Raw genomic sequence first — 12,581 nt, 5'->3', positions numbered from 1 at the left:
CAGGGGTGGAGCTACAAAGAAAGGGCAGGGCTGGGGGGTGGAGGAAAGATCCTATGGTTTGGTCCTGAGGGAGAAGACTGTGTCAAGGGTGATTGGCACTTTTGGACTTTTGTTTGAAGTGCCTTTGCGATGAACGCAGGGAGATGGAGGCGACTAGGCTTGGAGCACAGAGGGGAGCCTGTTGGGAGAGAGGAGTGAGGGTTTCTCCAGGGAGAGCCCCTCAGGGGAGACTGTGCATTAGAAGGAGAGAAGAGGGCTCAGGTCTGGACTGTAAAAGCCACAGGCACGGAATAGACACGCCAGAGCGTAAGCCCAGAGAGGAGCTCTCGGAAGCAAAAGGACTGGGGGTTGCAAGAAGGGAGGAACGCAGACCTGGAAGCCAACCAGGATGGACCAGAGAAAGCTCTGGGTGGCTATGGTGAACATCATCCAATGATACCAGGCTGAGAACAGGCAGCAACGGGACAGCGTCAAGGAGGGAGGGCAGAGAGGGGAAATGGAGGGAGGGAGACCATCGGCACTCGATGGGAGGCGAGAGATGCTTAGGGGACAAAGCTAATGATAATGATATCCATAGTATTAAATAATATTGATGGGAAGAATTTGGTTGAGAGAAAGCCATTGAAGCCATGGAGGAGAGACAAGATCCCTCCTACTGAACGGAGATGAGAGTGAGGCCTGGCAGGTAGGCGACGCTCGGAGGATGTGCTTCCGCTGGAAGGAGTGAGAACAGGAAGCCCAACTTGAATGCGAAGGAAATGGGATGCCGACAAGTCCTCAGGGTGCTCAGGGCAGCTGAGAGGTCACGGGCCTGCAAGGTCATCCTCCTGGATCTGGGTGGGGAGAAGTGAGCCAAGAGGAAAGCATCCCAGGAATGAGGAGGAGTGGCAGCTGCAGGCAGGGAGGAGGCAGGGCAGCCCTGCGGCGCTGGTCTCCAGGAGGAGGGTCTCACAGGGAGGAAGACGTTCCAAAAGTAGCTACCGGAAGCAAGGCAACCAACCTCGTCTTCACTGGGGACATAATAGCCCCTCTTGGGAGTCTCCAGGGGAGAGTCGATTTAGGTGGGAGAGGCACAGAGGATGGGTGAGGGACCAAGGAAGATGGAACCTTCGGGTTTGGGTGAAGCAGAAGAGAGGTGGAGGCTGGACTCGGGTGTTGCCCGGCAAAGCCAGGGAAGAGGGGCAGGGTTCATTGTCACGGTCAGTGTGTGGAAAGGGTGGACCCCGGGCTCTTGTTTGTTGGCAGAACTGGGGGTTGAACCAGCGCTGAGGCATGTTGGGCAAGTATTCTACCACTGAGCTACACCCGCAGCCCCAGGAAGGAACTCTTGATCCCACTTGACAAGTAGGGAAACAGAGGCACAGACAAAGAGAGGTGAAGTAATTTACTCAAGGTCAGACAGCATAACCACTCATTAAGAGATTATTATCATTAAGTTGAAACCTTGGAGCAGAGTTGTGAACCCTGTCGGTCTGACTACTAAGTAAGTGCCCTGTCCTTCTGGTCTGCAGCAGTGGGACTCCCTCCCGCCACACAAACAAAGCAGTCTACCCCAGAAGGACAGTGGCGTCATGCATCCCTACCAGCAACAACTCGATGTTTCTTGGTAGGACTGTGGAAGGCTGTTTGCTCTCAGCGCCTTAAAGCGGGTGGGGGGCCAGCAGCAGGCTGTCTGCAGAGCCTCCCCTGAGCACTGAGGACACACCAGTGTCCAGTTGTCCTTTGGTCATGGAGCATTGAGTGGAAGTAAGAGTGACCGTGATGGTTCCCAGGATGAGTACCAGGCCTTGTCTTACCCTCGGTTTCTGAAACCCTGAATGAACCCCCAGTTGGAGCAGCCCCCCTCCATGAGAGGGTGTTTCCTGTCAGCTTTGGTGGAGGGGGCAGGGCGCAGAGCTGGATTCAAGGTGACTCAGTAAAACATAGGAGCACGGGGTCTCCTGACCTGGCTTGTGCTGCAGCTATGGCACATATCCCTCCCCACCCCCTTTGTCTGCCCTGCTGTCCTCTGAGCTCCTGCAGGTTGTGGGCTCAGCAATTCAAGGATTCCTCCCCGACGGCCCAGCGCTTTGTCCACAACAGTCAGTCAATATTTGCTGAATTAAATCTGGGCCCAGTCTGGGAGTTCCTGGATAGGGAACCAGACTGTCTGATGACTTTGAATCTCATCTCCACACAGTCCTTGCTTTGTAACTTTGAGCATGCCACTAACCTCTCTGAGCCTCAGTTTTCTCACCTATAAAATGGGAGCCGCAGCAGCTGCAAGGGACACCTGTGCAATTGCCCTGGGGAGGGTTGTGCACTTGGTTGAATGCTCTGCTGCTGTTCCTGTACTGAAATTCAATTTTGAACAAGGAACTCTGCATTTTCTTTCTTTTACTGGGGCAGGGGATATTGAGGATTAAACTCAGGAACGCTTTACCATTGAGCTATGGCCCCAGACCATTTTATTTTTTATTTTGAGACTGGGTCTCACTAAGTTGCTGAGGGCCCGGCAGACTTGTCCAGGCGTACTTCAACTTGGAATCTTCCTGCCTCAGCCTCCAGAATTGCTGCGACTGCAGGAATGTGCCACCACACCTGGCAGCATCTTCATTTTGCACTGGACCCCACAAACTCTGTAGCTGTCCGGAATGGGAGTGACAATACTCCCTGCCTCAAAAGAGTTGCAATGATTAAATGAAATGATCTGCCTAAAGTGCTTAGCACATTAACAAGTGCACAGTAAATAGGAACAAATGCCTACCGTCCTCTGCTGTTAGATCATCCCCAGTGCTTGCTGATGTGTGATAAATAAATGAAATGATCGAATGAGTACAGCCTGGGAACATCTGGAAGCGAAGGTGCCAGGCCAACAGGAGCTGAGGGTGCGGATGGGGGTTTGAGAGGAGTTGTAAGGGAAAGGGAGAGTTTCTGTGCCCTAGATTGTAGAGAAGAAGTTTCCTCTGCTGCCAGTGATGGTGCTGTGGTCCAGACCCCGCTGCCACACCCCACAAAAAGTCCACTTGGTAAGAGCTGAGCTTGTGGGTTCCAGTCTTTATTGTGGGGGTGTGGTCTAGGCCCCCCAAGGCGTCCTCAGTCTCCAATTTCAGGAGTGCGCCTTCCGCCTGCCGAGGCTTGGATTAGTGCTCAACCTGCACGACCGCTCCGCCTGAGGTCCGGAGGGGGCGGGGCCTCGCGCGCAGGCTCGGGGCGTCTCTCAGAGGAAGGGGTTGGTGCCAGTCTGCGGGCCTGGCTGCAGCGGCCCAGCCGAGGCGGAGGTGGGCAGCAGCGGCTGCGGAAGGCTGGCGGGCGGCGGGGCGAAGGCTCCGGCCTGCGGGAAGACGCTGACCGAGGCGGGAAGGGTCATGCTGACCGGCACGCTGCTGAGCGGGAGGGGCAGGGAGGCGCTGTAGGTCATGGAGCCCAGGGGCGCCCCGGCAGGCCCGCCGGCTGGCAGGCCCAGCGCAGGTGACCCGGTGCGCATCTGGTTCAGGGTCGGCCTGCCCTGCTCGCCCACGCCGAATGGGTTGGTGGGGGACGGAGCGCTGAGACCTGCGAAGGAGAGAGGGCGCGGGATGTGCGGTGAGGACGGGGTCAGCGTCAGGGAACAGGACGATGGTAGGGCAGTGCTGGGTTCTGCCAGGAGGGCTCGGGAGAGCAAGGCTCCCGGCTCTTGAGGGACTAGGGGGTGCCCTACCTGTCAGGAAGGGGTTCCGGGTCTTCGCGGCCTGCGGCGTCTTGACCAATGAGTCAAGGTTGACCAAGGAAGAGGCCGAGGGGCCCAGGAAGGACTCTGGGGTACGGCAGGCACGGGTCTCCTGGCCAGGCTGGGTTAGCGCTTCCCCTAGTGCATCCAGGTCGAAGGCATCTGGCTCCTTCGTGCTCTTTTGCTTGGAAGAGGGACTGGAGTCTCCAAACAGGTCCAGCTCTGAAAGGCGCATGATAGAGCTTGTTGGGGGAACAGACTGGCCACCGAGGTGGCGGGCAAGAGGGCAGAGGGCCGCTCACTCCCAGAGCCTCAGCCTCCCCTGGCCTCCTGCTCACCCACAGGACTGCTGGGCTTCCCCGACGGCAGGGCCTGGACACTCTCCAGCCCCTCCTGGTTTTTTGTGGATTCTGGAGGTTTGGCAAATAGGTCGAAGTTTGAGGTACCACCTAGAACTAAAAGAAGAGAAAGAAAGAATGTGGGTAGAAAGGACAGGCACTGGTCTGACCCCTTTTCAGGGAAGTGGCCCTCTTAGCACAGCACCTGGTGGCACCAGAGGGAGGGGGACCCAGAAGTCCCTCTGCCCTCCACTTACCAGGTGTGTCAGAAGACTCGGTGGAGACCCCCCAAGGATCAGCCCCAGTGCTGGGGAGTTTGTGGTGGGGAGACTTTGGTGCCCAGGGGTCCGTGGTGGGGAGTCCTGCAGGCAGCACTGGGGTCCTGCCCCAGGGCTCAGAGGAGGAGAGTGTAGGAAGCAAGTCCCAAGGCTGACTTCGGGACAGGACGTTTCCTGAGGGGACTGGAGACCAGGGGTCTGCAGAAGGTCCCCAGGAAGAGCCACTGGGCTCAGTGTTCGGCCTGAGACCTAGAATGGGAATAGCACAGGCATAAGCCCAGACCCCCAGCTCCCAGAGTCCCTTGTGCAGGGCCCCTCCCAGTTACCCAACCCAAGTGGGAGGCATGGGAGCCACTTCACAGGTGGAATGCTGCCTCAGGACCACTCCGTAGCTGTGGTTCAGCTAGTTACCCCAGGTCCCTGGGTCCCCAGGCACGGGCAGTGTTGGCCACCTTCCCATTCAGGGCTGGTCTGCAAGAGAACCTCTACTGAGATCTCATCACTGGTTTCTTTCACCATGAAAGCCAGGTCACAGAGGCAGCTGCCACTGAGGGAGGTGAGTGATTTGCCCAGTGACCCCAGCTATTGTGGGCAAGTGATTGGCCACAGTGGCTGGGAAGGAAAGAGCTCTCTGGGACCAGCCTGGGATCCTCTTGCAGCCCAGCATACCCACCTGGGATGTCCCATGGGTCAGCAGAGCAGTGTGTGGAGGGTGGGGCTGTGGCAGGCGCAAAGATATCGGCCAAGTCCAGGATGGAGGACTGTGGAGGGGAGAGGCAGCTCGGAAATGGGCAGGGCTCAGAGGGAGGGCAGGCCCTGCCCTGTCAGCCTAACTCTGGCTCATTCCCTCCTTTATTCATTCCACAAACATCTCTTAATGATCCTTCATCTCTGTCCAGCTCCTCATCCATTGACTGCCCACTTCATAACAACCCTGTGAGGTAGGTAAAACAGGTGAGGTACCCACTTTACAGCTGAGACAGTTGCAGCCCAAAGAAGGGAAATGGTTTGCCTGAAGTTACACAGCCAGAGAGGCAGTGCTGGGATAGAATCCAGGCCAGCAGAAAGGTTTTTTTTACAAACCTACCTCCACAGGTCAGGGTCCAAGAGAAACTGCCCACAATGGATGTGGGCAGAAAGGGGACAGAGGCACCCCAAGGGCAGCATGAATAGCTTTGAAGGATGAACTTGCTCTCAGAAGTCATGTACCCCCCCCCCCCCGCCCACCCCTGCCAGGCTGCCCAAGATGTTTTCAGCACCATGTGCCAGAGCCAGCCCCTGGTCTTGATCCACAGTGTCACATGATCCTAGCATATCAGGATCAAAAACACCTACTGGGCAGAAAGGGAAACTGAGGACTAGACAGCGATGTTCCCCAGGTCATAAAGTAACAAAGTGACAGCAAATCTGAGGATCTGGATCAGGATCCTGTCACATCCCATGTTGCTGTCAGCTCAGTTGCTAGACCATGCGGTATGCAACCAGGGGCTGCTACACGCTGCCACCCCCCTTTTCCTTTAATAAATATTTAAGTAGTTCTTACTCCACACCAAGCACTGTTCTACACTCTTTACAAACACCAACTCATTTATTCCCCGGATCTGCTGCCCCACGCACCCCACTTGCTCCCTACCTGGCTGGTTTTTAGCTTCTCCTCCTCCTTTTTCTCTTCTCTTCCTGGCTCTCTGTCCCCCCGTTGATGGGCCACAGCCCCTGCACCATTGGCCACGGGGGAGTCATCTCCCCGCCAGGACCTCACCTCCTGCAGAAGGCACAGAGGCAGGAGGAGCATGAGCAGTTCAAGCTGAACTTGAAGGGACCTGTGCACCCAGCCTGGGGTCAAGGAGAGAGCAGGGTGGGAGGCGACGAGTTAGAGCAGCAGAGAAGCCGGTTAGTGCCCCACAGCACCTCCACCAGCACCGCACCAGGGCACCTGCAGCCCAGGCCCGCAGGCGCAGCCCACTCACTACCTTCTGATGCTCTTGCCGGCTCAGGCGCAGAGCCAGCTGCAGCTGGAGGTCCTCGTCCCTGTGGGAGGCTGGGGGTACTGGCTGCAGGGAGGAAGACAGGGGTGAACTTGGCCCAGGGCTCCCCACCCTGGGCCAGGGGGCCAGAATTGCCCCAGGAAGCAGGGATGGAGACAGAAATGGCCACCATGAATGGGGTGGGCAGTGAGGACGTGGCCTGCTCCCTGCACGCATGTGGCATGTGGCTTAAGGATCAGGAAGCTGGGTCTTTCTCTTCCAGTGGCCTGAGAGCTCCCCTGGCCCCACCGTGTGTGCCCAACTGCTTCTTGCCTGGTCTGCCTGCATCCGCAGAGGTAATGGCAGAGATGCTATCAGAGGTACTGTCCCTGTCTTCCCCAAAGGACAGCTGATGGGGGAGCAGCAATCCCAGCGTTTTCTAGGATGTCTGTCAGCACACTCCCCTCCCCCATCACAAGGCCCCTCAAAATACCATATACCCCACTGCCCATCACCCTTTCCAGTTCCAGCCACAGAGGACTGGAGTCCAAGAGGCAGTCTTGCCTGAAATGAACCCAGGGACACCGGCCATGCAATGTCCTTGGGAGCAAGAGTAGGGCTTGAGGCCAAGAGCAGAAACCTGAGTCCCGGGGCACCAGGCCCCTCTCCTCCCTCTGCAGCCCACCCTGGACAGTCAAGGCCTCACCTTCTCAGCCTCCTCGCGGCTCATGGCCAGCGCCAGCTGCAGCTGTAGTTCCTCTTCTCCTGATGTCTGGGGCCGCGCTTGCTCCAAGTCGGAGGCATAGCGGGGAGATGAGGAGGCAGCTGCAATGACCATCATGGCCTCTGTGACCACACTAGTACCCCCAGGGCCCCACACCCCTCTGCCTGCCAGGATACTGAGGATCAGACAGGGAAACTGCAGCAAAGAGAACAGCTGACTGTCAAGGGTTCCAGTGAGCCAGGTGGTTTGCTGGGCACTTCCTGTAGATTCCCCATTCCACCCCGGAGCTGCAGATGCCAGTGCCTCCTTGGCAGGTGGGCAGACAGCTCAGAGGGTGTCTGGGCAGGATCCAGAAGCAGGGCCTGAGCTTCTGCTCTTGGACTTTTCCAGCTAGATGCCATTATGCTTGGGGTCAAGAGGAATGGGAAGGCAGGAACTTCTAACCTAACAAATCCACAGCCAAAGCCCTCAGCAAACCATCAAGGACTTTATGAAAGGAGGGCCATTCTAAGCCACATAAGGTGGTACACACCTATAATTCCAGCTACTCAGGAGGCTGAGGCTAGGAAATTGCAAGTTTGAGGACAGCCATGCAATCTAGTGAAACTCTGTCCAAAATAAAAAGGGCTGGATCCAGCTCAGAGGTGGAACTTCCCTGGGTTCAGTCCCCCATATGAAAAAATAAAAATAAAAAAAAATTAAAAATAAAAAGGCTATCCTAGAGATCAGCCTTCACTGCTGGGGCAAGCATTCAGAAACTGCCCAGCAGCTGCCTCTATTTTCAAAGTCAGTGCCCTCAAGAGGGAGAATTAAGAGGAATGCCACTGTGTCCGGTTGAGGGCTTGGGTTTTGTTGTTGTTGTTTGGTTTTGTTTTGTTTTGTTTTTTTAACTCTCAGATCAAACAATGGAAGTTATGCCCATTTTACCGATAAGGAAACTGAGGTTCAGAAAGTTGGTTACCCAGGTGGCACAGCTTGGAAGGGGCACAATAGATGGTATCTGACCCCAGAGTCTGTGCCACCACCATGCCATCCTAGCAATGGTTAATTAATTAATCGAATGGCGAATGTATAAGGACATTATATTTGAGCTAACTTGTGCTGCACTTGCCATGTGGGGGGCATTACACTTTGTGCATTACATACTTTATCTCACTGGTCCTCATAACATCCCTCTGAGGTAAGTACTTAACCGTGGTACAGGGTTGCAGAGCCAGGGCTGGACTCCAGCCACCTCCCTGTCCCAGCCACACCCTCAGGGCTCACTCACAGGTGTAGGAGGATGGAGAACCCCGCTCACCGCGGCGGCCGAAGCCCAGCTGCCCACTGCCGATGCCCACGCCCTCCAGGGCCATGCGCTCCTTGGTTTTGAGGGCATGAGTTCGCTCCTGCCGCAGGCGCTCGTCATCCTTGAGCAGGGCCATCACCTGCTTGACCTTCTCGCGCACGTTGACACCCTGGTCCTTGCCGTCCCGGTCGATGTACTGGAAGTCCTTGAGCGTCTGGATGGTGTAGAGGTTCTCGCGACACTGGTGCGCCACGCGCTCGGACCCGGTCTTGAGCAGATAGTCCAGCAGCGTCAGCGCCTTGTACACGTGCCGCCAGTTCTTGCCGCTGTCGTTGAGCCGACGCCAGAGCATGCCCATGACCTCGGCAAAGGCCACCGTGTTGAAGGTCAGGTCGGCGATCTCCGACATAAGTGAGCTGGGCGGGCCCCAGGGATCATTGCTGGTAGCCTCGCGCACCTTGATCTCCGCCTCGGAGTAATTGTGCACGATGTTCTTTACTTGGCGGCGGAGCGCAGAGGTTGTCATGGCTGGAGACTTGGAGATGGGCGGCCCCCGCCCCCGCCGGAGGTGGAGGGCCGAGGGCCACCGTCGCGAGGTCACGGTCCTGAGGGGCGAGCCGCCGTGCTCTCAGCAGGGCGGCTGTGTCCTTGGGTCCCACATGGGGCTGAGGAAGAGAAGGTCTGGAACTCAGGAGCAGTACCCCCTTCCCAAGGGTCACTCAGCACTTACTGACAAAGGCCTAACCAGGGTGACCTGGCTGGTAGCAACAGCCTTCAGTGGACACTCACTTTTATTTTTCTTATTTTACTTATAATTCAGCAGGTATCTGTAGCCTGGCACTCCTCTCCACACGCCACACCACAGAGACGCCATGATAACTATCTCCACTCAAGCATGGGGATAGTGAGACTCAGAGAGGAAGTCCATGGCCTGTCCAAGATCACAGAGTTGCTAAGTGGGGGACCAGGATGACCCAGAGCAGCCTCACCTGAATGAATGGCCTAGCGAGGATCTTAACATGACCATGGGTAATGCCTACTCCCCTGCCTCGATCCTGATTGGCTCCCTCTGGGAGGGAGAAGCTTTCTGCCTTCTCTGTTTACTCTCCTCTTCCTCCGTCTATGGTTAATTTTTGTAGTTTGATTCACTCAGCACCTATTTCTTGGGACTTCCAGGATCAGACCCTATGCCAAACTCAGGACACATATCTTGGTTCACCCACATTTAGTTGTGAGGGTACAGATGATCACAGTTAAGTGCAGGCATGCACAGAAGCACAGAAGAGGCATTCGAGGAAAATCAAGGAGCCTTCCTGGAGGAGGTGGTGGCTGAGCCAAGATCAGTGACCCGAAGAGGAGGAGGAGAAGAAGGCGAAGGGAAGGAGCTTGTGGGGACAGCTGACTCTCACAAAGACCTGGCCACCACCACCCCAGCCACCAACAGAGTCCCAGAGGGAGGATGCACCCTGCTCACATCATATGGTGTGTAGGTGGAAGGACTTGGGGCTGACACCTAGGTTTCCTTAAGACTAATTCAATACTTATTGTCACTGTCACCTAATTTGGTAATTAATTAATCTGATTATTTTACTATCTCGGTCCCATCTTCTCAGCCAGAATAGAAGCTCTCTGAAGGTAGACACGGTTCAGGCTCTTCAAGACCCTAAGGTCCTGGGAGCATGGAAGACCTCTGAAAGCCCAGCACAGGGAGAATCAGGGCTAGCCTCCCCCTCTTGTCCCAGGCTCCGGACCAGGCCTCCAAATTCTTCCAAGGCCCTATCAGAAACCGAAGAGGAACGCCTCTGCCATCGCCATTCCTCTGTCACTAGTACAGGGCGAGGCACACGCACTGGCTGGGCTGCAGAACCTCTGCTTCCCTCATGACACCCCAATACCCATGGAGATCGCACCTCCCAGCATCACCTTCCGCCCCAGTCTGGCGTGTGTCAGCTGGCCCCCAGCCTGCCAGGGACAGGAATCAGAAGGCGGTCCTGCTCCCGGGGCCCTCAGAGCCACTCTCCTTCCACCCTCGTGCCGCCAGTGCTGAGCGCAGTTCAAAGCAGTCCCACAGGCCTTGGCAAGTCCTACCAGGGCCCAGGTGCCTCAGAGGGAGGCAGGAAAGATGAAGCGTGGTGCGCCCGGAGTGTTGCCTACCTTCTGTCTGCTGTCTGTCTTTCTGTCCAGCTGGGAGTAGGCCTGCTGTGGGGATGCTATGTCCACAACTTGTTTAACTCCTGCCCTCCCCTTGCTAGTGACTCAGACCTGTCTTCACCTCCCCAAGGGGCGGGGCAGGCTGGCAGCCGCAGAGTCGAGATGGGAAATAATTGTGCACAGAAGCTGGCCCCGTGCATGCCCCTCCCTGCTGGCCGAGGGAACTAGCAGAACCAGTCGGGTATCCTGATTCCACCAGAGCCCTACCTGGGTCTGGCTGCTCCAGCCCTCCTTCCGGCCTTAGTGGGAGGGGGCCCTCCTTGTGCGGCCGGGCAACCCCGCCTGGAGTGTTCTTCTAGGAGGAAGGTGGGCAGTCTCTGCACACCTCTGCAGGAACTGGGGTGCGGGAGGGATCAGAACCACATGGAGGTGCCTTGATCTCCTCCCCCTAGAGTGTGAGGGGCAGGGTAGGGAGGAAAAGCGGGCAGAGTGAAGCCCAGGAGTCCGGAGGGGGGTGGAAAGGCAGGCAGGAGGAGCAGCTGGGAGCCCTGCCAGCCGTGTTACAAGCAAAGGGTTTTATCGAACACAATATGCCCAGGAATAAAAGGGAGTGAAACAGAAACCCAGCCGCCTGATAAGGCGCAGCAGCAGCGGCAGCCCCAGGCAGCCTGTATGGAATTACTGCAGTGACCTTGAGCCAGACCCTGTCAGGTGGAGGGAAGGACACTGAGAAGCCAGGACCTGGGAGGCCAGTTCAGATGGGGCAGGAGGCAGGAGGGTACAGGTAGAGGGGGCGAGTAGGCTGGGCCGGGATGGTGGGGAGGGTGGGGGCCGGGTCCCAGCTCTCTCCTAAACACCATTCAGGAGAACTGGGGGTGGGGGGCGGGGTCGTCTCTTCTCGGGGTCTGCAGGATGGGGGTGGGGAGAGACCTGGAGAGATTCCCAAAAGTCAGCACTGAGTAAGCAGATGGCATCCCCAGAATGGGGGTTCAGAGAGACGGCTCTGTCCAGTCACATGCACAAGTTTGCTAAAGTCCATAAGTGCCCCCTACAGCCACAGCCCCTCCCCATCCTCTGCTCCTGTTGTCCAGCGTGAACAGCGGAGGAGTGGCAGTACCTTTCTTTTGCTGAAGGGACAGGAGAGTGGCGCTAGCCCTAAGCTTCTGTTGGCTTTGTCAGCTGTGTCTTGGGGGCACCCTGGGGCTAGACGTGCAGCAGGAACTGAGGAAGAAGGACCAGCAGAGATGTGCCAGAGTTTGTGAGGAATGCCACTAAAGATGCTAGGTGCCATCAAAGACATTAAGTCCCAGGATGGAGAGGGAGACTCTGAGTCCCTTCCTGGGGGTGACTCAGAGGGCAGAGGACACAGGTAAGAAGTCTCCAAGTCCTCTACAGCCCTGCCCTGCCCTCTCCAGCACCTAGGAAAGAGACAAGCCCCAAGCCCACTCTGCCCCACCTGCCATGGAGGCGCTGCTGCTGCCAGGGACGAGCTTACCTCCAGAGCGGGCTCCCTCGGCCCCAGCCCGAGCAGCCGCTGCAGTGACCCTCTGACCAGCGAGGCAGGGGGATGGCACAGCCTCGGGAGCGGCTCCAGAGCCATCCACCATGGACCCTTGTCCCCAAGACCCACCCTCTCCCAGGAGGCAGAGACCCCTCAGAAGGGTGGTGGCAGGGTCCCCCAATGGGCTTCAGCTCTGCCTCTCGCCCGTTTGCCTCCTAGACTCTGGCCAGCCCGCAGCACTCAGGAGGAAAGTTGCTCGGCTGGCCGGGCAGGTCTGCCTCAGCAGTAACAGGACACAGGAGGACGCAGGGCGGGCAGGCGTGTTAACCCCTTCCTGCTGCCTCCAGGAGGGCGGGGCATTCAGAGACAGTCCTGCCTGCTGGTGACCCCAGGAGGTGCAGATCTGGAGCCAGGGACCCACTCTCATCCCACAGTGAGTTAACCCTTCCCTTGCCTCCTCAACAGGAAACAGGGGTGGGGGCTTCCCGGTACCCCCACCACACCCACCCCTCCTCCTCTAGAGGACATTAAAGGGGAGGGCAGGACCATTCCCTGGGGCTGTCCCTTTGTGGGCTTCTAGCTGGCTTCCCCAGCCACCCTGAGGGGGCATTAGGACTCTCTAACCTGGGGAGGGAGCGTCCTGCCTTCT

At 57.2% G+C, this 12,581-nt stretch overlaps 1 protein-coding gene and 1 long non-coding RNA gene across 7 annotated transcripts in view; one reads left to right on the top strand and one right to left on the bottom strand.

The window, feature by feature from the left end:
* Positions 1 to 1,398: 1,398 nt before the first annotated feature.
* Positions 1,399 to 12,178, bottom strand: Epn3 (epsin 3). Of its 5 annotated transcripts, none has more exons than XM_047545351.1 (10): positions 11,927 to 12,178; positions 8,263 to 8,945; positions 6,975 to 7,093; positions 6,275 to 6,355; positions 5,938 to 6,066; positions 4,978 to 5,065; positions 4,284 to 4,553; positions 4,027 to 4,143; positions 3,680 to 3,910; positions 1,401 to 3,534 (listed from the first exon to the last, which is right to left on the bottom strand). In XM_047545351.1, exons 2-10 carry the CDS (start codon positions 8,804 to 8,806, stop codon positions 3,200 to 3,202), a joined length of 1,914 nt encoding a protein of 637 aa, XP_047401307.1. In that variant the 5' UTR covers positions 8,807 to 8,945; positions 11,927 to 12,178; the 3' UTR covers positions 1,401 to 3,199. The 5 variants fall into 5 exon arrangements, with proteins under 5 accessions (XP_047401310.1, XP_047401311.1, XP_047401307.1 ...); XM_047545353.1 differs by having other exon boundaries at positions 8,293 to 8,945; XM_047545352.1 differs by lacking the exon at positions 11,927 to 12,178 and adding an exon at positions 10,435 to 10,546.
* LOC124980122 (uncharacterized) overlaps positions 11,067 to 12,581 on the top strand; it is a 3,817-nt gene continuing 2,302 nt past the window's right edge. For both annotated transcript variants that reach the window (XR_007107737.1, XR_007107738.1), the window contains exons 1-2: positions 11,067 to 11,215; positions 12,152 to 12,365. This is a non-coding gene — a long non-coding RNA (uncharacterized LOC124980122). The remainder of the gene's footprint in view (positions 11,216 to 12,151; positions 12,366 to 12,581) is intronic.

Source organism: Sciurus carolinensis, chromosome 3, assembly GCF_902686445.1.
Source record: "Sciurus carolinensis chromosome 3, mSciCar1.2, whole genome shotgun sequence".
NCBI lineage: Eukaryota > Metazoa > Chordata > Mammalia > Rodentia > Sciuridae > Sciurus > Sciurus carolinensis.
This window is presented reverse-complemented; position numbering and strand designations above follow the sequence as displayed.